Source organism: Ambystoma mexicanum, chromosome 10 (assembly GCF_040938575.1).
Source record: "Ambystoma mexicanum isolate Mex_15411 chromosome 10, UKY_AmexF1_1, whole genome shotgun sequence".
NCBI lineage: Eukaryota > Metazoa > Chordata > Amphibia > Caudata > Ambystomatidae > Ambystoma > Ambystoma mexicanum.
This window is the reverse complement of record NC_090932.1, coordinates 1,473,637,530-1,473,664,453: the sequence shown is the minus strand read 5'-3', so window position 1 is coordinate 1,473,664,453 and position 26,924 is coordinate 1,473,637,530. Positions and strand designations below refer to the sequence as shown.

At 45.5% G+C, this 26,924-nt stretch overlaps 1 protein-coding gene across 2 annotated transcripts in view; it reads right to left on the bottom strand.

Annotated features, from left to right (window-relative positions):
* The window catches only part of P2RX7 (purinergic receptor P2X 7), a 356,033-nt gene that overhangs the window by 184,805 nt on the left and 144,304 nt on the right, over nt 1-26,924 (bottom strand). For both annotated transcript variants that reach the window (XM_069619560.1, XM_069619561.1), the window contains one exon: nt 24,991-25,063. In XM_069619560.1, the coding sequence (XP_069475661.1) occupies nt 24,991-25,063 (73 nt within the window). The remainder of the gene's footprint in view (nt 1-24,990; nt 25,064-26,924) is intronic.

Sequence of the window (26,924 nt, the reverse complement as noted above, 5' to 3'; positions counted from 1 at the left end):
CTAAATGCAAAGAAACGTTTACTCCAAAAATACTTTAACACATACTTTAACTTGCTTATAAAATACTCCCAACGGGAATAGGACTTTTGTTACTCCTCAACCAACATTAAAAAAAATGGAGTAAAATACTCCCAATTCAAAATCTTATCTGGAACACCGATACCATTGCAAAGGATATAAAAAAGAAGTAGAACAATGGAAGCCACAATAAAAAGAAAGACGTGCTTGTATTACCTTACAAAGCATTGTGCTACTTAACATCTCAGGAGAACAGAAGCTTAAGATCTAAAGGAGTGTTCATAAGATATATAGCATGCACTGTATGATGCAGAGAAGATTACAGCCCCCGTAGGAGGGAATAGATTTAGCCACCTGTCCGCAGACTACATTTTGTCCGTTTACTTCAAGGTCCACACACTTCCACTTTTGACCTCAAGTGCAGTCACTATTCTATTGTGTAGCGCTAAATGTCAACATGTGGCCACGCCTCGGGGCTCAGACACCTTGTGGACAGTATCATGGATGCTTGGCCTTATTTTGATTGGCTACCATGATCGGCAAATGCGTTATTTAATCTGTAGTTCGAATGATAATTGCTACAAAGTGTAATAGAATTGGTGGGCCTGTCCTTGGGGTATGGTTCAAGAAGGTGAAAGCAAAGATTTGGTAGGAAAAGGAATTGAGTATTTAGACCATTGCCAGTCTACGCATAAATAGGCATTGAAGAATACTCCTTGCATCATTATGCGTTCCCATGACCATCACTCCAGCTCAGTCATGAGACAAAAAAAAAAAAAAAAAGGGGCTGTTAAGCTCTGGAAACCGCAGGAAAGATTGGAGAAGATACTGGTCTACTCACTATGTAGGCCGTGAAAGGCTAGGTCCTATTAGCAGGAAAGATGGGCATGTGGGTTGGCTTTGAATTGAGGCTCCTCTGGGTGTAATGTCCTGGACAGGGATGCCTCAAAGGGTGAGGCCTGCTAGTACCTTTGCGGGACAATGCATGGCCCTTAGGTACTGCCCTTCAACTGCAGTTACTTTCTACTGTTAAGAAAGCAGCAAAGTTGGTGAGGAGCCAAGAAGGCAGTCTAGGAGTAACCTGTTCTGAAAGCTCCATAACGCCACCACAGAGAAAGGTGAAATTTGTGTAGCCAATGCGGCCGAGCAGAATGAGGAATACAATGTGGAGCATTGCTGAATCCCCTGGTGGATTATCAGAGTGATACTGCATGGCACAGCGAGGTAGGAGCAGAGTGAATCGGCAGGCACCGTTGAGGGATGCATAATGCCATCATTGACATGGCAGAGGGTGTGCCTGCAGACGTCTGACTTCGCATCTGCCTCACGCTGCGGGATAGACAAAAGCGCTACTTGTTCTGGGAGTGCCCCAGCAGGGCCGTTGGGAGAGATGGGCAAGCTGTTGAGGTGCTCACTTGTAGGAGCACGGAGCACAGGAGTCCAGCCTGCATAGTGCCCCTGCTGCACCACAGAGTTAGACATTGGGTGATGCCTAAGAGTGGGCATCAGCAATAGTCCGGTGAAGGAATGCATATGGAGGACATTTAGAGGGTCGTCATATAAACGGGAGATATATATATATATATATATGCTAATACACGGCCAGATACCGGGCATGAACTTTTATTGTGGCTGCACCCTAGGATTAAGTTGTGTGCTGCCCTTACCCATTGCCAATTGTCACTGCAGAACCTGACCAAAATTATGGATAATTGGGTGCCTAGGCATTGTGAATAACTGGGAGCGCTGTGTTGGATGCCAGGGGGAGGCCGTACCAGAAAGGCTGCAAGAAATAAGGGAAGGATGGTGCCCTCTCCAGAACAGCATACCTTCAACACAGTTTTTGAGTCAGCCGATAATGGAGGGAAACAAAAACATTGCTGAAATGAATTCCCAGGTAGTCTCCATATCACAAATCGGACAAGATGTGGACAAAATTACGAGAGAACGTCAGATAAAACAACGTGCCACCGAGTTAGATGTTTACAGGGCAAGACAAACAAACATCAGCCATTGACAAAAGGTGGTGAAGGGGAAAACAATTAAGCTGTGTGACTTGGAAGACAGATCCTGAAGGACTAATGTGCATCTTCTAGGCTTGCATGAGACCGCCGATTAGTACAACATGGAACTTTATCCATTCAACAAAGAGGACATTCTTAGTGACCTGCAAATTGAACAGGCGCATAGATCGGCAACACTATAGCCACCAAAGTAAAGTCAAAATTGTATAGTGTAGCATGGAAATACAGAACTATGCGTTGCAATGGCTTCAAAACTTCCTTCTACCCAGATTTAAGTGGAGGAAGTGAAAATCGTTGCATAAGGTCAAAAAGAGATTGAGAAGTAAGAATATCCCACATACGTTTGTGCTGCCTGCAAAACGACAGTTTGTGCTGAAGGGGCAATAGACAATTTGACAATCCAACAAATGCTGTACACTAGGTGGAAACTTTAATCTGAACAACAATTTTGCTAACCTGCAAAGTTTCCAATTAATAGACGCGTCCTTGAGCGTACATTTGTTATTAATAGATGAGTTTGGTTCGGCTTCCTCCACATATTTGGGTAAATGGTGGATTCATTTAGACGGTTTCAGCGGTTTGGCTCCCTGTACCGGTCAACTCTTCTAGAGCTGGGGCAGATCACCATTTCAACTTGTGTCATTTACTAGATTTTTGTTCTTGTTGCAGCCTGCTTAAGGGATTGCGGTTGCCCGCGAGGGGGTATATAGTTGTATTGTAATCAGTGGCTGAACAGGCAATCAAAATGCAATAATATATGGGTGGTGCGTAAAGCTCCCAACAAACTCATTTGTTGTGTATCCTCCTGGAAACAGGCACATATTTCACTAACAAAAATAGATTATTGTAAAATATTATCTTAGAATGTTAAGGGTATGAATGGGGTGGTAAAGAGAGGCAGAATAGTTTCCTATGCTGGACATAGAAAGACTTCCATACTTGTTCTAAAGGAAACAAATCTTTCAGTGAGTGAACATTGTGAACTCCCTTTTAAATTGGGTCAAGTAATCAGTTCTTCATTCACAGCCTCTGCCCGGTGGTCTTGATCCAGATTGATGCCACTACCCCCTTTACAACAGTATAAAAAAGAAGTGAACAGGCGTTCTGTTGATGTAGTGGGTTCATTATATGGCAGACAGATGCTACTGCTCTGTACATATGCACCTAACATGAATGAAGCACACTTCTTTGACTCACTTGCTGACAATCATTGTGTACCTAGGTATCACATTTGTTTAGAGGGGGGGGCAGGAAATAAGCAGTATTGTTGATGGTTGTTAATATTCATCAAGGTCTCAGGCATTCCAGAAGCAAGACAACTTGACCTTGCCTCCACTCATTTTGCATTTCACCTAGAACTAGTTTAGATATGCTGAATATGCCATACAAAAATGGAGGTAGCTCAGATACACATCGGTCAATCCCTGGTTGGATCAGTATAAAAATAACATAGTAACTGGGCTCATTGCAGATCTGATTTGCCTTACACCCCTCCTGGGTAAGAAAAGGACAGAAACTACTCTGCCTTTACATGTTACAATGCTTAAAGATCTCTGGATTAAGATGGCATCTGCACCAGAATACTGATTGATGTCCCATCTGAACCTCCTATTGTGGAAGAACATCTTTTCTCTAATTACTCATCTTTGCTACATGAAGCAATGGGCAACAAACAGTGCAACTACAGCACGTTGGGACAGTTCTACAAAGATTTGCTCTCAGAGATTAAATTTTTTTTTAAAAATGGAAGATGGAATCAAATTAGTTCTTACAATATGCTAGAATTAGTGTCAAGTTTAGATGTGCCTGGTCTGGGTTTCCACAGGAGCCTGACGTTCATACTGTAAACAAGACCATGAATTACCTCGTGAATGGTGGGAAATAGCCACATTATACAAGGGTGGATACAATGATGAGAGCACGGAACAGATCGGAAAGGGATCTGGAGAATATGTAGTGGGCTAGAGGCTGAATTCATACCAAAAAAGCAATACAAGTAAATGTGTGGTTCACACCAGTGACCTTTAAACATGGCACCAGCCAGACTGAACAAGTTTGACCCCGACAGATCTAATGCATGACCTAAATGTGTTTTTTCATCCTGCATCCTTTTTTGCACCAGAGGTAGGACTGCACAGGATTTTTGGGTGTAGGATGTGGAAGGCCCATCACCTTTTTCTGGAGGTCCATGGATTTCTTCCCGGATTACTCCGTTTACTATCCATGAAAAAGCATGGGATATTCACCATAGATTTGTTTGACTTGGTTTTGGAGAAAAGGCAAATAGCTTTGCAATGAAAGGTCACTAGAGAGTTGATTATTAAGTAGTAGGAGAGTATGATTAAATGGAGGGCGGTGAAACAAGACCTGCATATATTCCTAATAAAAAAAATGCAGATGTTCAAGTATAGAGCAGTCAGGGAATCACATTACTGGATTTAGACAGACTCTGATCTACGGCCACATTGAATGCCCTATAGTAGAATTGTGGGCTATTACATATTAAATTACTTTCGGCGTGTCCATGTGGGATATTTAAAATTATGAAGATGTGGGCATCAGCAACACCTAACGTCTACAATGTCATTCCTGCGGATTGCTGAAGAGTTCAAGTTAGTAGGGAGTTGCTAATTACTTTATGCTATTCCGACAGTTGGTCATGAATCACTTTTCTTTAAAACACAATAAAAGAAAATTAGCATCTCTGGGGGCCTACGAACCACCAGAAGTAAGGACATGTGCAGACTTGAACTCCCCAGGTGCATTAAGGAAAAAAATGACAGAATACCGGCCTTTTCGGTCTCCACCCCAAGACTTCAACATGCAACTCACTTCCTCGCTTTTACAGTTACAGGAAGTACCCTACTCTTAAAGGAATGGCTTCTCCCCAACACCTAGGTCCAAACACCGTCCACCCCCACATCCACAGAGACTGCGTGATCTGACCCCACCGTTTCCTCCCCTGGATATTTGTAGATCCATTGCAGATTGCCCTCCCTCCCCTGCTGTGAGATCCCCACTCCCTTGTTTCTATGCTCCCTAACCTTATTCGCACCCCTATGATTGTAAAGTGCTACGTTGCTTCCCGAAGCTAGGTCCACGCACAATAAATACCCCAATAATATTAATTAAAAAAGGTTTTTCATTAAGAAAAGGGCAGCACTCCTGCAGACATTGTACAAATGTGGCATTTACCATTGAGTTTTTATTTTTAGAAAAACAAAAAACGAGGAATAAGGCAAAGTCAGAGGATCGACTAGCCACAGAAAGCAGTGGCATACCGGTGTCCACAGGAAATCATGCTTTTTGAGAGGGGACATGGCCGACACAAGCGAGACTGTAATTTTGTTTCAGGGGTACGTTGGCAGTTTAGTATGGCCTCTGTGCTCTTGAATTTTCTTTCTTGATCCTCATTTCCCCTCCGTGTACTTTATTTCTTGCTTTCCCTTTCTCATTTGTGCTTTAGTCTACACAACATACAAATCAGGCTGCAAGTCTGAATACATCTTTTCCTGGACAAGACAGTGGAAAGAACAAGTTACTTACCAAACTGGTAAATTTCTTTCAATGGGATGTTCCTCCGACGTATTCCATATCTATGACAGTTGTGTCCCACAGCTGTGCACTATGGAAACTTTTCAGCAGAAGGCGTCCTGCATCGGGGCGATGTCTCTCGAGGGCCTCCGTCGAGGGTCGACGTCACCGGATGTTATATATAGGACGCACGGCGCCCGTTGCCTCAGTTTAGTTTTTCCCCTAGAACGTGTGACACCAGTCTCCTGCCTACAGACTTGTGGAAATGGAAGCTGTAATCACAAGGGAAATTCTGCAGAGGGCCAGGCTGGGAGGGCGATGTGGAATACATCAGAGGAACATCCCATCGGAAAAATGTTACCAGTTTGGTAAGTAACTTGTTCTTCGAAGGGATTGTGTCCTCCGACATTTTCCACATCTATGATAGACTCCCGAAGCAGTACCACACTATGGAGGAGGGAAAGAATTTAGAATGTGAAATTTAGAATACCCAATCAAATGGCTGAATAGAGGACAGCCTTACCAAAGGCTATATCCTGCCCATGGAGGGAGTCCAGGGAATAGTGTCTAACAAAAGTATGGACAGAGGCACATGTGGCTGCTTCACAAATATTGCGAATAGGAACACCCCTTTGTAGAGCACTGGAGGCAGCCACAACCCTAGTAGAGTGAGCTTGTAAGCCTACCAGAGGGTCCTTCCCCGCCAAACAGTAGGATTCAGTGATAGTCAACACAATCCATCTGGATAAGGTCTGTTTGGAAACAGCCTGACCCATACAGTGTCCAACATAACCTACAAAGAGCTGATCGTCCACTCTGACGCGGGACATCCGTGAAAGATAAAAGCTCAAAGCTCTCCTAGGATCCAACCTATGGAGCCTCTCCTCTTCCTTACCAGGATGCAGAGAAGGATAAAAAGCCAGAAGAACCACCTTCTGGCTCAAATGAAATTCAAACACAACCTTCGGAAGAAAAGAAGGTCGCACCCGCAGGACAACCCTGTCCTTATGAAAAACAGTAAAGGGTGGCTTGGCAGAAAGTGCCTGCAATTCACTCACTCTGCGAGCGGAAGTAACCGCAACTAAAAACACCGTTTTAAAAGACAACAGTCTTAATGGACAAGAGTGTAAGGGGTCAAACGGAGCTCCCATCAGGAACTTTAAAACCAAATTCAAATCCCAACACGGCACCTGGAAAGGGGACGGTGGAAGCACATTAGACAGTCCTTTCAGAAACTGTGAAATCACAGGAATCTTAAAGTAAGAACACTTCAGACAAGCTTAAATATAGATAACGCTGCCAGGTAACCCCTAATGGTACCCACTTGAAGGCCCCTGGGGGCTAAAGAAAGCAAAAAAAGACAACACCATAGGAATGGAACACTGGAAAGGATCCACATTCGAACCGCTGCACCGGTCGCAGAACTTATGGCAACAGTACAGGGATTTTGTTGCGGGCCGCTTGGCCGGAAGCAACACCTCCATCACGTCATCTGGGAGGTCCCAATACTTGTATCTCAACCTTTCAGATACCAAGCATGAAGGCTGAGCGACCTGACCTCTGGATGGAGAACATGACCACCCCCTTCCGTGAGAGCAGATCGTCTCGGTAGGGAAGACTATGTGGAGGGCAGATGGACATGTCGAGAAGGTCCGGGTACCACGCTCTCCTGGCCCAATCCGGAGCAATGAGGATCATTCGGGAACCGAACCTCTGCAACACCTGAGGAATGACGGGGACTGGAGGAAACGCGTACAGCAGTGGGGAGGACCACTCAACTATGAACGCATCCCTTAAGGCTTCTCTTGGAGGAAATTCCTGCCAGCAGAATCTCTCGCACTTCCGGTTGACACTGGTGGCGAAGAGATCCACTTGTGGGGTTCCCCAAAGGCTGAAGATCTCCAAAAGAACTTCCTGAGCCAACTCCCACTCCTGAGAGACCATGCCCTGCCTGCTCAGAGCGTCCGCCACCACGTTTTCGTCTCCGGCCAGATGAACTGCTGAGATCGAGATTTCCTGTTGGATGGCCCAGAACCAGAGCTGCATCGCCACCCTGCACAATGGGAGTGACCCTGCCCCCACCACCCCCTTTTTTGTTGAGGTACTGCATGGCCACTGTGTGGTCTGTCATAATCGGGACAGTCTTCCCCCCTGCACAGACGGCAGAAAAGCCTTCAGGGCTAGCCTGATGGCTCTCAGCTCTAACAAATTGATATAGAGTCAGGACTCCGACAGAGACCAATGGCCGATAGCTGTCAACTCGGGAGGCATCCGTCACGATAGTCACCTCTGGCCATGGTTGCCAAAACGGTGCCCCCTTCATCAGATTTCCTACGTTGGCCCACCATAGTAGATACTGGGTGACCGAGAACGAATCTGAACGGGATCCGACATCCTGCCAGAAAACTGCAACCACTGCATCTTGAGTGCTCACTGCAGGGATCTCATCCGCAGTCTGGCCTCTGGTACCAGAAAAATGCAGGATGCCATGAGGCCGAGCAACCTTAAGAAATCGAAAGCCGGGAGACTCTGGGCACTTTGAAAATTGTCCACTATCTGCAGAATGGGATGAGCCCTCATCTGAGGAGGCGAACACTGCCCCAGCGACGTGTCGAGCACTGCTCCGATGTATTGGAGCCGCTGGGAAGGTGGCAAATGCGACTCATTTAAATTTAGGGAGACGCCCAGCTTGTGAGGGGAATGGCAGGTGACGGATAGATGATCCAGGGCTTGCACGGGAGAACGCGCTCTGATCAACCAATCATCCAGGTAGGGGTAGATGTGAATTCCCCCCCCCCCTCTCCTGAGGTACACTGCCACCACCAGCATCATCTTGTTGAAGACCCTCGGGCGTAGGTCAATCCAAACGGCAGGACCCGAAACTGAAAGTGCGAGTCGCCAGCCGCGAACCTCAGGTACTTCTTGTGCTTGGGATGAATCGGCACATGAAAGTAAGCATCCTTGAGGTCCAGAGACACCAACCAATCCTGAAGTTGAAGGGCCTGGAGGACTTGAGAAAGAGTGACCATCTTGAACTTGTCCTTCCTGAGAAGCTTGTTCAACCAACGCAAGTACATGATGGGTCACAATCCCCAGTCTTTCTTTGGGATCACAAAATAGGGGGAATACCATCCCTTGTTCCTCTCCACTACAGGCACCAGGTCTATGGCGCATTTCTCCAGCAGGGATAGGATTTCCTGGGAAAGAAGCAGATCCGGACGCTTCAAAGAGAGCTTCCCCGGTGGATTGTCGTGAGGCCACTGAAGGAAGGGAAGGCAGTAGCCGTGAGCTATGATATCCAGAACGCACACATCTGAAGTAATTGCACGCCATTCTCCAAGATGCTGCGCAAGTCTGCTCCCAACCGGCGAACCATGGGACATGGCCTCATGACTGAGCTGGAGCGGCAGAGCCTAAGGGCAAAGAGGCAACTGCCCAAGCGGATTTGGCACCCCGAGTACCCTGTTTTTCACTACAGGTACTCTTACAATGGCCCCTTTGACTGGCAGCTCCTTTCTATCTACCAAAAGAGGAGTAGAAACTAAAGGATCTCCGCTCCATTGCTGTCCCCTAGGACGAAAAGGCAGAGGTTGACGTACTGCAGCGTTCAAAGACTTTGCTGCAGCTTTGGAGGTCTGCAACCTCTCAAGGCTCTTGTCAGCCTTGCTGCCAAATAAATGAACGCCAGAAGACGGCTTTGCACATCAGGAGCAAACCCCGACTTCCGCAACCACGCAAACCTGCGTAGGATGGTGCTCGCAGCCATGGACCGGCTGACAGTCTGCCGTGTCCAGCCCGACTGAAGGGATTCACACATAGCATCCTTGCCGTCATGCACGATGGCAAGGAAGCCCTCCCTTAATTCCCCCTCTTGAATATGCTCAGCCACATATGAAATACAGGTCCACAGAGTGTATTAAAACCTTGCCATAGCACATGTGGAGTAGACAGCTTTCAGTGCCATGCTCCCTGACGAAAAGACCTTCCGAGCCCATCCGTCAAAGCGCTTGTCGTCCCTATCTGGAGGGATGGTAGGGTACGCCTGCTGCCTCGAGGTGGCCGTAGCCGCCTGAACCAAACTTCCAGGAGTGGGGTGAGAAAATAGCTGGGATCGCTAACAGATGGGTGGTACTTTTTCGCCAAATTCTTATTGACCGCCAGAAGCGATTCCGGGGCCTGCCAAGCCGAGGGCACCCTTTTTTGCAATGTAAAATGGAAGGGCAATACCGGGTCAGAGGGGGGACCTTGATCCAAGATGTCAGTAAGGTCATCCTGAATAAAATCCTCAGGAGGACTGGACCACCCCAGGTATTCGCAAACCCTAGACATGAGCCGGATGTAGGAAGAGTCTGCATGAGCCCCCCGCTCTGGCCTACCAAACTCAACTTCCGGAGAAGTATCCAGGCCACTGGCGTCACGTAGGGACTGCCGCAACTCCTCCAATGGACTGTCGCCCAACAATCCCAGAGCCTCATCCTGAGAAACAGGATCTTCAATGTCTGATCTTTCCTCTCTTCAAAAATGTCAGACAAAGGCTTGGAAAACCCAGCCAAATTTACCGAAGAGGGCCTGGAGCCCAATACCGGCCTCCAAGATGTAGAGGAAGCCCCAGGCAACTCCTCGGACACATGACACCCAAAGGTGCCGAGAGCCTCGACGCTTAAGGCATCGAGAACATAGACGTCGAGACTGCTGAGGGCTTCGACGCCGGAATCCTCACCAAGGGTGTCGACGCCGAGACCTTCGGCGTCGACGCTGCAACAGGTGTACACCGATAGGACGGAATAGCATCGTCCGAGTCTGACTGGCCCGGCGTCGATAACTCCACAGGCTGCAATGGTCTCGCTGGGGACGAGGACCGAGACTTGGACGCACGTCTCTTAAGACTGCTCTTGTCCGCTCGGGACCTCGAGGGCTCCCAGTGCGAGTAGCGGCGCAAGCCTGAAGGCGTGCGAGCCGCGGACTGAGAGCATTCTCTGCCGGCTTCGTGAGAAGGTGCGACAGGGACCGTGCCTTGCGACTGGAAAATCACCAACATTTGTTCTTTAAACGCCACCCACTCCTCCGGCGTCGAGGACTTCGTGGGACAGGTGACCTTACGCCCGGCACCATCCTCCAAGAAGACGGGGAAGGCGACCGGTGACGGCGCTTCCGCGAGTGCTGCGAAATGGCGGGAACCACTCCAGGACCGAGAACCTCGAGCTTCCTCCCGACGCGGAGAGTCGCCCCTCGAGTCATCGGTGGAAACCCTAGACTTCAATCCAGTCTTACAGGACTTTTTCGATGGCTTACCTGCACAAAGCTTACCCTTCCTTTCACACAAGGCCTTGGCTGTCAGAGACTGGCATGTGGAGCAGTCGTCTGTGTCATGCGACTCACCCAGGCACCATAAGCAAATACAGTGTGGGTCGGTCAACGGCATCTTAGACTTGCAGTTCCAGAAAGTCTTGAACCCAGACCTTGGAGTCGGAGGGGTCGAAGAAATAGACATCATAAGAGATTCGAAGAATCCATGAGGCGTGCCGAGTTTTACAAAGCTAACACGTTTGCTGTCAGAAAAAAAGGAACTGAGGCAACGGGCACCGTGCATCCTATATATAACATCCGTCGACGGAGGCCCCCGAGGGACATGGGCTCGACGCCATAGACGCAGGACGCCCTCTGCTGAAAAGTTTCCGAAGTGCACAGCTGTGGGACACAACTGTCATAGATGTGGAATACGTCGGAGGCCACAATCCCTTTGAAGAGGTTTTTCGGGGCAGAGGGGAATTTTAGAGTATAGTGTGACCAGGAGCCATATAGCACGTGATTGGGTGGATTTACCTGTGGGAGATTTCAACATCATATCAATCGGTGAACACCTCTTGCATACTCTTTGCTGGGGAGGATTAGATCAAGTGAGGTTTTATGACATTCTCATCATGGTCTCCCTAAAAATAGATTTTTATTTGATGTCTCTTGTATCACTTTTAATGAGCTTCAGTTTAATTAACTGCTGTCACCTTGTCACTTACATTTCCAATTCTTTAACCCGGTGACAGCCCTTTGCCCTCTGACCTGCTTCTATATTCTTCAAATGGGCTATTAGTATTATTTCACAAATGTCAAGAGGAGCTCATTTTGGGATAATAAACCAAAGACCGCATAAACAGGACAAAGTTAAGTGAAGCAGGCCACATCTTTTCACTAACCTTTTTAGCATGCATTTCATATCAGTAACCCCCAGTTGGGGATGTCATTTATTTGTTATCAGGCTATCAAAAAGGTATTTATGATCTCAAACTGCAATATGTACCAAAATCAGAGACAAATCTCCAATATGTTGGTACATTTCATGGCTGCATAATCTCATCATGACAAGGCTCCTTCACAAACCCAGCTCTGTTGTAACACATCAGAGACTTAAAATGCTTCGCAGAGTAGCTATAGTTTAGCTCTTGCCTTCCTTTTATCACTTTCTACAGAGATCATAATTATGATCAGAGTTAAATAAAGCACAAAAAAAATCCATGAACCCATCACTTAAAAAACGCATGTATGATATCTTTACTTCTATGATTATCATGCAAGACCGAGCCTGCAAGGAAATTAAAGAGGGCTTTGTGCACCTAGTCCACAGGGATTCCTCCACCCTCACCCCTTGACTGGATGAGACTGAAGGATGTTGCAGGCTGTGGGCTCCATAGGCTTCCCCCACCATCTTCATGGCCTACATACCACTCCACTTCAACTACGGTGGTACCGGCGCAATGCAAGGCCCTGCCAGCTATTGTGATGTGCCAAGGCTCCGGGCCGTCCCAACATGGCTGCCGCCTTTTCCTTCGACCTGCAGCCAAATAGAGTTGCTCCTTCCTTGTTTGGTTGCAGCGGGTTGACCACCCTTTTCACTATCTCGGCCAATCAGGGTGAGCTGGCAGGCAATCTTCAAGGCTCCACCTCGCTGTTCCAGCAAGGAAGCACTTTTCGGTAAACGCTGATCCACAAATGGTTATCCACTGCCCATATGTCATTCCACTGTAGCCCCTTGCGCAGCCGCTGCTGCAGAGTGGGGGAACTGATGTCTGCCCGCAAGGTTTGGTTTTTTTCCACTACATCGCGCCCCTGATCCAACCTTCCATCACCAATGTCGTGCCTTGTACTTTTGTATTGTCGCCACGCTAACTTGGAGTCATGCTTGTTCCCTGCCCGGCCTTGTGGCACTGCTCCTTTTCACCCGCCATCGTGTTCTTCACCAGATGACTCTGCCCGCATGACGTGCAAGTTCCTTCCTGGGCCTGTACCTGCTCTCATGGCCTGTCCTCAGTCTGAGCATTGCTGGTACTTTGTGTCGATTCTCTCCTTCAGCTTCCCCAGTGTTTTTTGATCCATTGTGTACGGTTATTCTTTGTGCAAATTCTTGTAGCGGATCTCATGCCTACTGGGCATTTCCATTTCTTTTTTCCTCGTGTGTTCAACTCGTGCTGCTTTGTTGTTGCCCCCACCCCCTACCATGGTGCCGGACCCCCCCCCCCCCATTGTGCTACCCTCGTTTCCCTCCATGCACCACTGGACTCCTTCCTGCAGCTCCCCCCCCTATTGGCTTATCACTTCCTGCTCCCCTCCTCCTCTAGCACATGTCACTCTCACCCCTGAACGGTACTAATTACTTGTTTGATGTAGTCCCTCACCCTAGTTCTTGCAGCCCACTGTTACTCTGTACCCTTTTTGTTGTGCATAGCTGACCTAGGCCCCCCCTTCACCCTGTGGTTGGCAGTCCAATTTGTGCACTGTGCGCCTTGTACCTGCAAACATGATGTAGCCCTGTGATCCTTAGGGTGTGGCTTACATACTAGTGCGCCCTCTCAATTGCTGTTTGTTTCTTAGTCTGTACTTGCATGCATGCCTGATGAAGCCCCACCCTCTACGAGATTAGGCTTTTGCAGGCTGCAGTCACTCTTACCCGATTGACTTAATTGCATATCTAGTTTTCCATAATGCAGTTTACCTACTTGTTCTGCACGCTTTTACTTGTTTGCATTTATTGTACTGCTCACCTTCTCCCCCTGGCACTTTCCCGCTTCCCAGTCTCCCCTTTCTTGTTTCAGCACTTGCACGTTCTAAATCGTCTCACGATTTACAGCGTTTTGTTTTGTTCCCCTCCCTTCTACCCACCTCCCCACACTCCTCTCATGCCTTTAGCACTTGCACGTTCTGAATGTTTCAAGTTATTTTATGAACATTTTTGTTTTATACCTTAATTATCCTCATCCCTGTCCCCCACTCCCCCTTGTCTTGATGGACCTTGAAACACTAATTTCGCGTTTAGTGCGCATTACAGATAACCAATCAAATAAATAAAATTAAAAAGCTTTTAGCAGGCCGGGGAGGCATATTATCCTGACGCAATACTTCTCAAAAAATGATGTGGTTATCGACATTGTTGTTGATGAAGCGTATATATGAATGACTAAATAAAGCTGTTGAAAAGGAATTATAAAGGATCTGAGCTCACGCAAAAGTTTCCTTTCTGCCCAATGCAGGTCATGGAAACCAAGCTTTGCGGGGGAAGCTGTGCTGAAAGGGCTGTGTGTGGTCGCAGCAACAAGATGCAGGAAGTAGCACAGCTGCAGAAGATCAGCCTACAGACCTCGGCCTAACAACGTGTGCGGGAGCGCACAGTCAGGTATTGTTCGCAGGCAGAGGAGAAATTAAGGAGGAGCGTTGGTGCACGCACTGCCAGTTTGGTGTAATTGAGAATAAATATGGACTAATAGTGCACAACATTTCTCAGCAATCCTTACATTTGATTGGCTGGTCCACATATAAATGTGGCGAGAGAAAGGGTGGCCACCTGTGCCAAGTCCCTTAGGTACAACATCGACAGACACCTCACTTTCAAACAGCACATATGAAGGATTACACAAACGACTTGGGGCCAACTTTCTCTCCAGAGGAAAATCACGCCCTTCATCCCAGAAAAACTACTTCAGACCTGCTGTCCAAGCCTTCTTCCTCTTCTACCTGGATGGTGGCAATGCCCTTTTGGAAGGTCTTCCAGTGACTACCCTGGCACTCCTTGATGCAGCAAGACTCAAAGGACTCTGCAAATTCAACCACATCACCACAACGCTCAAACTGCATTGGCTCCCGCTGCAAGCCTGCATCATCTTAAATTCCTGTTGCATCATATACAAGGCAGTCATCATGACATCCCCAGGCTACCTCACTGAGAAACTCAGCATCGCGGGAAGCCTGCAACCCACCCGAAATAAAGAATTGTGGAGCCTTGAACGCCAAAGGTGCAGGAAGGAAAGGACCAGAATACATGCCTTCTCTGTGTTCCAGAATTCTGGAACCTCCTTCCGACCAACATTAGACTTACCCCATTGCTTCTACAGTTCAGGAAAGAGCTCAAGATCGGCACCTCCATAACACCTAGGTCTACATACCCTGCACTCCCCCATCCCCACCCTACCCGAGACTCTGATCTACTCCCTTCCGTCTCCTCCCCTGGTTGCTTGTAGATCTCTTGCTGCCAATTGTCCACCCTGACCCTCTCGCTCCCTTTTTCTCTGCTTTCCTCATTGTGCACTTCCCTCTACGATTGAAAAGCGTTGCTTCCTGACGCTAGCTGTGCAAGCAATAAATAAATAACCATAATGATCATAATAAAAGGGTGGGACGAGTAAATTTTAAATCATTAACATGCACCAATAAATACATCTGTACCAACTACTCATAAGCTGGAGTGCTACTTGCTTGGGCGACTACAACATTTCAAGTGGAGAAAGCTTTCACCCTTTAGACAGAGTCTTCTGCACTTGGCACATCTATCAGAAAAAGGTCCCACAAATTGGTTTGAAAGTACTTTGTTTTGCATTCAAATATCTTAATAAGGTTCCAGAATGCAGGCAGCAGAGGCAGCAGCATAAACCAGCAGCTCCTGGCCCTCTCCTATATGTGGATAACTGAAGATAATGAACTCCAAAAAGAAAATTGAAACTGCAGATAATCCTGTGCCAAAAAAAAACAAATCGGCTACTGACATGGCGGCGATACCAAGTCCACAGCATATATATTCCCTACTTTTAAAGGTGGCACAAGACCTGGGAAGTGTGGCTCAAGATGTGGTCGATGTCAAATCCTCAATGGAAGACTTGACAACAAAGGTGGCTCAAATTGATAGCCGAGTTTCAGTTTTGGAAAGTGGAAATGCCTTCTTGTCATTTGAAATTTCGGGGAACTTCAGAGCCTACAATAATCTGAAGGATGATTTCAGTAAAGGGAAAGCTAAAACATTGGAGCTGGATTTAAAAATTAGATGTAGAAACATACGGATTGTTGGTTTGGAGGAAGAAGAAAATGAGGATTTGGCCCTAAAAATGCCTGTCCTGAAAAACTCAAATATGAACAGTTAACGTTGATGGACATTGACAATATGTTCAGAATTGGCAGGAAGATGGGCCTTAAAAGGTAAAGCTAGACGGATCCTGATCTCCTTTACTTGCATCCGGGTCAAGGAGGATATCCTAAGAGCTGCAAGAAATCTGGAAGTGATATATTATAAAAAACAAAGGATTTTTATTTACCCGGATTACCCCAAGGAGGTGGTGGAGATTAGAAAATCATTTAAAGAACTAGAGAGATCTTTGGGGGTGAAAGCCTTCCTTAATAGGGCCAACTGGGCTCACTTTGGTGCTTCCGGAAGGAGAGAAAGTTACCACTGATCCCAATGAGGCTCTAAAATGGTTGAAAGCTCTGGAAGGTCGGTCAGAGATGATGAATAACTAATTTTGCCTTTGGATGTCATGTATTACGAATTGCTACCGCAGCTACACCAATGGGTAGGTTTGTACTTGACCCCCCTTCTTTTTTAACATTATTTTATTAATTAAAACATGATTAACATTGATATTGAAGGTATTGAAGATGGCGCCGAGTGAAATTGCAGTTAAACTCTCTATTTTTTTAAATGGATACATTCTCACCGTCATGTTTTGAGCTTCGGCGTATTGTCGGAGTTAATTAGTGGAAAGAACCTAAAGCTTACTGTGAGTCATGTGATCGCACAGCTAACCCGGATCCAGTTCCAGAGACCGGACGTGTTACGATGAGTGGCGACGCGTACTGCGTTGCAAGTATGCAGCTAATGGATCGTTACACCGTTAGTGGAGGAATGATATGGACTGTTGCACTGCCTCTCCAGTGTTCTCCAGGTGAGATTGGGCTCTATGTTCATGCTGGTGGATTTTGCTGCCCCGGATGTCTCGGTGCCGTCATACTGTACTTTTTGCTTTTGCCTTTTTACTTGGGATGACGGCGTTGGGGCCGCATTGTGTGCGCGTCCCCCCGCACACAGAGGGGCTAAATTCAATGTGGGGAATAATGCAGCTGTCCGGAAAATTTTATTTGATTCATTCTGACAATTGAAGGAAAGCCAGAGCCCGATCTGTCCTGGCGAACATTATATGTAATATCTGAAGTCCAGGTGAATGAAAGTGTACTTACAGATACGGAACTCACAGTGGTACAGGCATTGGTGTTGGCAGTGTTTGAGTTCAATGGTGGGCTCATCAAATGGATCATATGAGACATGGTATGTTTAGAACATGGCTGTATATAAGAAGCTTCACGAACAGTGACCACGTACCAGCTCTGGCATGACACATTGTGAGTCAACCTAACTGATTTGACATATTCTTCAGGATTACTCGCTAGAATGAAACAACTACACCCTTTTGGCTGTACATTGGAACGCTGTTTTGTACGTGGCACTACAGTACTCCAGGTTGCCTTCCTGACCCAAAGTGTTCAGACCACCGTATCACTTGATCTGCCCTTCTCTTGTCAGTCCAGTTTGCCGGGAGCACCGGAGTAATGTGGTTAAGATATGCCAAACGACCCTGAGGAATAGTGGTATGTGTGTTGTGAATTCTCACGGGCTGGCACGCTAACGGCTGCTTCTGGATCACAATTATGGTGCAACATTTGGGCAGTTCCAAGTCATAGCCATCGCACTATGCTCACCTTGGTTTGGGCAACAGATGGCCATTGCCTTTTGCTTATTGTTCCTCCTCCGTGACTACAGTAGGGCTATAGTAAGCAGACCCCCTGATGAGCAGGCCACAATGTTGCGACATGTGGTGGCAGGCGCCACGGTAGACGTGTTGCGCAGCGTCACGGAATGAGACCCATGCTGTTGGAGAGACTGGAGGGATAGAGCTTTGTGAAGGGGATCATCAAACAGCATTTTCAGCGTGGCCACCTCCAGCATTCCTTCCACAGAGAGTTAATCGGCTACTTTCTTGCTACGAGATATTCTCTGGCGTTGTTTGACACCCCCACTAGAATGTTTTAAGAGGGCCTTGCACTTTTCCGATAGTGGCTTAGTGTGAAGAGTGGGGTGGTTAATGTGTTATTATATTTTCAATGTCTATTTACAATATGGCCGGAATGTCATCTGGACCTGTTGCGTTGCCAGGGCTGGTTGATTTAATGGCCTAGATAATGTTTGGTTGCTTTAGTGAAGCTTTCAATAGGATGATAATTTAGGTTCACATATTTATCTAGCAATTGTTGACTCAATTCATTGCACGGATGACATGTTGATATGTACGAAACTTGATACTACTGGTGGAATTTCTTTATGTTATTGTATATGTTAACATGTGGTCCTCCAGTACACTTAGAAACGGACATGCTTTTTATATGAATATGCATTTCTGGGATGGCTTTTATTGGACATCCATCGATATTTCAAGTACCTCTTGCTTCAGCATTGCGGAGGCTTGAGGATATAGGTTAGACATACATGGTAAGTGTTTTATTTACACCACGCCTCATGTTTAGTTGATTCCTTCTGCTATTTTTCTCAGTCTGCTATGACATGTGGATATCTATGCTTGGGTGAGGTCGTTTTGTATTTCTTGTCGCAGTGACAGTAGTGGGGGTGATGTGTTTAGTAGATTCAACTTAGGTTAATGATGTGGGATAATGGCTTTTACCCATGTTTTCGGTTGTGAATGATTTGGTATTAGTGACTCATGGTTTGACACCGACAGTAATGCAGGGTCTTGCATGTTTGCTTGATGGTGCTCGTAATTCTGGGGTGTTACTGTCATTATATTGGGTGTTGTTTTACACTATTTCCAGGCAGTTCTCAGTCTGGCATTGCTTATGAACCCCAAGTTGTGTGGTCACGTGTATATTAGGACTAAGTTCGGACACTGTAGGTATTTTACTGTTTGGGGATAGGGTCCGGTGATGTCTGGTTGGATTCAGAAGAGACTGTAGGCTGGTATTGAGGTTTTAGACCGAGTGTTTAGCAGATAGAATTTGAATGGCCTAGAATGGAAGTAGGCAGTTGTTTATGATTTATGACAGTTGATAGTGATTTGGTTTTAGGGGTGTTGGTTTGTGAATTCATATCTTAGGTTCATATTTTACTTTTAAGTACTGGTTTACAGTTTGATTTTGGATGCGGGCATTGGTGGATTAGCGAGTCTTGGGATGGAGATATCTGTTGTATATATATGGTTTGGAGTATGATGGTGGATCACGACAATTGTACTAGACTTGCTGGGGTGTAGCTGTGGTAGATAGAGGTTTCGGATTTGGTTGACATTTTCTAATTGTTGTTTGGTAGGTTACTATGTGAATATGGGAGACTTATTGGGGAGTTCTAGTTATTTTAGGAGAGGTGTCCAGGACGTTGGACTACCTGGAATGTGTTTGAGAATTTTATCTTGTACGCTGTTCTTGGTGTTTTGCATCTGTTCCCGGAGGGGTGGGTTGGGGTTTATGGTCAGGGTCACAAACATGAATCAGGGCCTGCTGAATAGATTGGGTGGGGGTGGACATTCAGGTTTGGGAAATGGGGGGGGGGTCAACTGCGAGTTCTCGTGGAATGTGCATGGTCTAAACAATGTACAGAAAAAACAGAAAGTGATGTCTTATTTGAATGACTTAAAAGGGGATATTATTTTCTTCAGGAGACTTGGATGGTTTGAGAAAGGGTTGGGTTGGGAGAGCATATGGTTCATCTTTTGAATCAAGGTCTAGGGGTTTGGTAATTTTGATACGAAAACATGCCCCGATTAAGGTTGTCAAAGAAATCTGCGATGAGAAAGGAAGAATGGTCGCTATTTTAACAAACATACAAGGCAAAGAAGTTACTTTCTGTAATATTTATGCACAGACTTTAGATGATGGTATCTTCTTTAGGAAGGTGGTTCAAACGATCCAGGATCTGAAGTCGAGTAGCATAATCTTGGTGGAGACTTCACAGTTATTGATTCTACATTGGATAGGAGTAATGATAGAGACTGCAGAAGAATGGATATGCAGTCTCGGGCATTAAAGGATTTGATGGAGGAGCATAATCTGAAGGACAGTTGGAGAATTGAAAATCCGTTAGTGAGAGAATACATTTTTGTTCTGGGTCACATGCCACTTATTCGAGAATTGACATGGTGTTGATGGCAGGTGAAATGTTGCAAAATTATAAGACAAGTAGTATAGGAAATATTGTGCTAACTGATCACGCTCATGTGGTTATGGATTTGAAATGGAATTTTAAATGTGAGTAGACAAAATACTTGGAGACTGAATACCATCTTGTTGGACAAATAGACGAGATGGACAAACTTTCTTCCGAAATAGATTATTTTGTGGAGGAAAATTGTAATGGAGAAGTTGAATCTGGCATGTTTTGGGAAGCCTTTAAATGCACTGTACGAGGCAGGTTTATAAATCTGGCGAGTGGATAAAAAAAAAAAAATACACAGAGAATTGGAGTTCAAAATTAAAGCCGTGTCACGTGAATTGATGGTGGATCCTGCAAAAATGAATTTGCTTCCTGAAATAAATAGCTTGAAGGGAGAATTGAAGACTAGAATATCAAATCGAGTGGACAAAAAGTATTTCCAGCAGAAGTGCACTTATTTTGAGCATGGTGAGAAGTGTGATCGCTGGTTAGCTTATAGACTGAGGGTGAGAGAGTCTGAGCGCTCGATCACATCAATTACAGACTCTGAAGGTCAGATAACATTCGCACCAGCGAGGATAAATTAAGTGTTCAAGAAGTTTTATGAGAATTTGTATAAAAATGAGACTCATATTGATGCGACTAATGGAGCCTTTCTGGGGAAAATTCGAGTCCCAGAAATTTCAGAGGAAGAATCTACATTGTTGGAGGAGCCTATAACGGTAGAAGAGGTAAAAATTGCAATATCAAAACTAAATGTTGGCACCGCCCCTTGCCTTCTTAACCCGGTTCCTCTCGGGCCTCGGTGCTGCTAATTGTAGTCTACACGTACCCTTACGCGTTTAGCCCCCGTGCTAATTTCCTTCTTCAACCTTCCAATGTGTTTTCCCTGGTTTTCGACTTTGCCCTCCACTCGGACTGCTTACGGATTTCCCTGTCGTCTTTGGTTCTACACGCTGTTACGACTCGGACCGTTTCCTGGATTGTTGGCGGCTTCCTGTCAGAATTCGTATTTCCTACGCTCTGTAGCCTTTTTGTTTCCTTCCGCAAGGGCTGCATCGGAGCGGTCAACGCTGGCAATTTAGGGTTAACTGCCTTCCGTAAGTGTTCCTTCATCTCAAACTGTGCTCATTGCTTCCTGTGATTGTTCTTGGATAAACACTGCCTACCCTCGCTGTGAAGAAAACTACAAGTTACCTTGGACATTGTGCTGGATTTGTACTTCGCTTACAAGTGCAGTTCAGGATGCTTTCCAGTTACATGCACCAACCCATACCTAGCGCGTCCCTCGTGCCGTTCGGGTGTATCCTCCCTCACTAACTTCCCTATTTATTATTTTCTCCTGTCGTCGTGTCCTTTCCAGCAGGATTTCCCTTTTTGCTCCTTAATCATCTCCTTCCAGGCTCTGTACATACTCTGCTACTCCAACCAACTTGTTATCCAGGTATTCATGAATTGTTGATTGTCCTTCAATTGCTATTTTCATCTGTACCGCGTACAACCCTTTTTGTTGTTTCTTTTCAGCTGTTGGTCTAGCGGTGTGCGTTTACCCCGCTCTTTTATTTGATTGATACCTCTGTCTGTCTTATCAACACAGCAGAGGGATACATCATAGAAAAGAGCCCCTCTTCTTGAGGAAGCCTTATTCACTGAAATCAGGGTAGCTGAGGTGAAGTCTGGTTGCTCTGAGAATTCCACCACTTCTGTCTCCGAGGTCCGGTTCCAATCTTCCGATCCTTGGTGTGGTGAGTAACAACTAGACATGCAACAATTTCAGTCTTTCTAAAGAAAAACAAGGATGAAACGTTGGCTTCCAGTTATGGGCCAATTAGTTTAATCAATGTAGACAATAAGATCCTGGCCAAGATTCTGACGTTGAGGCTAGAAAATCTTCTTCCGAAGCTGATAGATCAGAATCAGTCTGGTTTTGTTAAGGGTAGGACGATGTCCAGCAACATGAGGAAACTACTGTGCACCATCACTAAGACATCAGAGCTGTCAGAAGACTTGGCAGTCCTCTGATGGGATGCCGAAAAGGCATTCGATCGAGTCAACTGGCAATTTATGTGTAAGGTTCTGGAAAAAATGGGTTTTGGAAATCAATTTTGTTCCTGGATTAGACTGCTATATACCAGGCCCACAGCAGATGTTAAAACTAATGGTCAGAGGTCTAAACCTTTTGAATTGGAGCGTGGCATGCAACAACGTTGCCCGCTGTCTCCTTTCTTATTTGTACTAAGTATTGAACCTTTGGCCATAACACTGAGAACCGAAGACGGCCTACAAGGTATTAATTTGTTGGGGATTGCAACAAAAAGTTTGGTTATACGCTGATGACTTCTTGTTGGCCCTCAAAAACCTGGGTGATTCAGTGCCAGTACTCATGTATATCCTGGAAGTCTTTCATCAGTGCTCTGGATACAAGATAAATTGGGCCCTTGGTGCCGTTATGTGACAAACATTTCATTACACGATTAGGCTTCAAGTGGTGCGCTGAAAAATTGTTGTACTTGGGGGTTTGGATTTTGCCCAATGTTGATTTTGTGAGAGTGAATATGAATATGGTGTGCACTACTTTCAAATCGGATTTGGAGAGATGGTACCTTTTACACCTTTCCCTTTGGGGGAAGGTGAACGCTTTGAAAAGGGTGTCGACTCCTAGAGTAAATTTTGTACCGAGTATGATCCCATTGGATTTTGAAAAAAAATGTTGGCGTGAATTAGATAGACACATGCAAGATTTCTTGTGGGATCATAAACCACCGCGTCTGAAGATTAGTAAATTACAGTTACCTTTGTCTAGAGGCGGGCTGGGAGTCCCAAATTTCAAGGCATACCATCTGGCTTTTATGTCACGTACTTTATTTGCCTTTCTTAAATCAGACCAAGAGGACTGGTTTTGTGCAGAGTCTAGCCATGTAAGCCCATTATCACCTAGGTCTCTGCTAACGAGTAAGCCATACAGAACAAAAATGGAGAATACTTTGACTAGGAGTTTACGGAATTCGTGGTTGGTCTTGAATGAATGTTTGGGTTTCAATGCATTGAGAGATCCAAGTGCTTCAGCTTGGCTGAATCCGAGTGTTACACATGAAGGGAAGGTTTTGTTCTGGCATGATTGGTTCCTTGCTGGGGTACAGTGGAATCTTTTCAAATGGTAGGACTTGGATGACTGCTAGGGAGATGCGGATGAAGTTTGATATTCCTACTTTTTGTCTGGCAGACTATCGGAAGATCAGGAAGGCGGTGGCTGAAGTGAATATGGAAGAAGGAATCAATATGGATATGCTTGGTTGGAAGCCGGGGGTGAGTGGTTGTGGCCTAGTTAGCTATGTTTATAGACTAATAGTATCAAACTATAGGGCAAATGATGCTTTGAGATTGGATTGGAACCAGAGGATTGGTGAGGACATTACAGAAGATCATTGGTCACGAATTTGTGAGAATGTGAAGTTGTGTTCTTCAAGTCTTACTGAAAGATCAAGATTTTGCATAGAACATATTGGACGCCTGAGAGAATGGTGAAAAGGGGAATGAGTGACAACTCCGAATGCTGGGCATGTGTTCATGAGGTGGGCACCTTTGAACATATGTTGTGGGAATGTTCGAGGGTGAGAGGTATGTGGTTTGAATTTGACCAGATTTGTGAGAAAGTTCTTGATGTAAGGGTTCACATGGATTTTAAGACCGTTTTGCTGGGCAGTGATGATGACCTGGATGACTCGAGTACTTCCCAGAGGAAATTGATCTTTCGGGGAGCAATGGTGGGGAAGAAGCCGATTGAGACATTGGAAAACGTCTGCTCCTGTTACAATTGAGATGTGGATTGCAGAGATGCATACTCTAGCGGATATGGAAAGAGTATTGTATCAAAGGGAGAAGAAAAGTGCTTTATTCAGCAAGATTTGGGGTACATTTATTTTATTGTATTAGGCCTGATTTTGAATAAGTTGTGACTCTTTGGGGGTGGGGGGGTTATTTATATAGTTTGATGTTCCTTGTAGTGATTAATGTATATTGCTTTGTTATTGTTCATGTATCTCAATGCTGGACATTTTTGAAAATAAAATTTAAAAAAATATCTATTTTAATAAGGTAATACATCATAAGGAGCAATCAGGCCCTTTATGAATTAAAACATTCTTTAGTTAGTAAATCCCCAGCCTCCCACAATGCGATTTTGAGAACATCCAATAATGTACAAGTCCATTATAGAATTTATTGAACTAGAATATCATCATTGATAACCCTGCAGTAGAGCCATTCAAGTTGTCCGCTTTTCAAGACAGGGCATTCATTACAAACCTAGAGACCTCTACATATGGTTCAAGAACCCCAAAGCCTGATGTCCGCTAGGGCCTAGATCCCTATTCTCTCCAATTACAAATTGTACAAAGTGAAGCCATGGGCACATAAAGCCATTATATCTACCATTAATGAACAAATAAGTGATGTGTTCACCTGCTAGTACGATACATACATTGTGTGGCCATAGAGGTGAGTCAGGTGTATGCGACCCTTTCCACCAAGTTACTATCACTTTTTTTTGCAGATAGCAATAACAGATCAAAGACCCTTTGCATCCAGGAGGAGGACACACATGTACAGGAAGACCTAAACAAGCAAGGTCTAGCATAAGAGGTAGTAGCAAACCAGCGATTAAGTACATTGCATCTAGAACCAGTCCCAAAAAACTGCTGCGTTTCGGACACGATCACCACTTGCGGAGAAACGAACCAGTGTCCCCGACACCCTCTCCAGCACGGGTATAATATATTTGGATAACAATGGCATTTTGTTTGAAGAACTTTTTACAATGGATTTAAATTTCTTAATCTTAAATAAAATTGAAGCGCCCGCAGCATTTTACTTTGAAAACTGTACACTATAGAGCACAGAAATGATACGGATGACTTCACAGAAACCAATAAAGGGGGCGCCCATACATACCATTACTTTGAGGGGCTGCATGGCCTTTCTTACACACTTTATCTGTGGAACAGATTGTCCTGGGACTTGGATACTGAAAAAACAGAGCACATAGTTTAAATCTCTATGAAATGTCACCTTAAACGTACAACAGCGAAGAATACCTTTTTTAATTTGTCAACATTGAAGACTAAAACATGAAACTTTTTTCAGTATTAAAAGCTTTCCTTTTAAATTATTTGAAATGTTCCATGCCTGGCTCCAAGAACAGCAGATCGCTTTAATTTGAAGATATACTGAGAGCAGCGAATTCGAGAGAGCAGAGAAGAGTGCACAAGCAGAGGCTTTGCTAGGTGGGGGGTGGGGGGGGGTGGGGCTGAGGGGACTATAGCCCGGGTCTTTTGATTGTAGCCCCAGATAGAAGGTCAGGAGCTACAACCAAAAGGCTAGCTAGCCCCGAGTCCCGACATTAGTGTAGCACCAGATCTTTTCCAGACCTAGCAATACCTCTGTGCACAAGAGAGAAGATAAGAGTGCAAGAGTGCATAAGAGAGAAGAGAAAGTGCACAAGAAAAGAGAAAAAGGAGCATGAGCACAAGTGTGAGATCAAGAGAGCGTGAGCGCAAGAGTGTTCGAATGTACACGAGTTCTAGAGCATGAATGCACAAGAGCATGAATACATGAGAACACGCATGACCATGACAGTGCACAAGAACGTGAGCATGCAAGACCATGAATGCAGAAGAGCAAGAGCAAGCACAAAAGAGCAGCGTACAAGAGTGTGAGAGACAGCACACAAAGTGCAAGATCATGTGAGTGCAAGATCAAGAGTGAGAGAGCACAAGAGAATGCAAGTGCAAAAGAACATGCAAGCCCAACAGAACATGCGAGTTATGAATTCATCAGAGTGAGAATGACAGCGAGCACGAAAGAGCGAGTGCAAGAGAGCACACAAGTGTGAGAGAGCACGAGAAAGCATGCGAGAGAAAGCACACGAGGGAGAATGTGCGAGTGTGAGACTGTGCAAGTGTGTAAGGGAGATATGTTTTTCTGTATTGTGGGATAAGGAAGATGGGTTGGAACATAACTGTGCAGCATTCTGTACAACAGAATTTTACATATTTACAATACAAATAAAAAACACTTTCAAAAGTAAACTTTCCCCAGCCATAGCCTCATTCTCCCAGCTCTTAAACAACAATGTTCACCTGTTTGAAAAATATAGCACTATCCAGCCATATGTTCAATTTCTCATGTCAAGACTTCGTACGCAATCTTACATGACATTATCTGTGTAAAGGATTTCAGAAATGATGACCTCCCGTATGACCAGAATTCTGTATATGGCTCAACCCCCACATCCTAAATGTCATCCGAGTTTGTGAGGCATGATATGGTATTTATAACGTGCCTATACAGAAGTGTTTCAAGGTGTTTCGAGGCGCGACGAGGCAAAGAGGGGGGACAGAGGGAAGACAAAGACAACAATCTTACTAGGCCAGGTGACAGATCGAGCAAGTGTGGGGGTGAGGGGCAGTGCAATACATAGGATCAACAGTAAAATAAATAAGAATCATTAAAAAATGTGGCCAGCAGCTGGCAAGTGCAAGGGTAAGTGCAGACATCAAGTGTCAAGAGCTGGTAGGACACTGTAGGGATACAGAGACAGCCCCCAAGTGCAGGTGTGTTAGACGCTCCTCTGCACACCAGAACACTGCTAGTTCCTCCATAACACCTTCCCTGGGTTCCCACACTACTCCCTCCAGGTTTCGAGACTCACGTGATGTGGTTGCCCCAAAGGACCGAAAGCTCCGTACCGGTTACAGTGTACCTGCCCGGTTGCAGCCCTTCCTGCATTGGCAGTTGCCATGGAGAGCATACAGCAGAAGGGGCGGCGGAACGCTTCCGCATCGAACAATTGTCCGCTCACGTGATTCAGAGAGGCGTTTCCCACG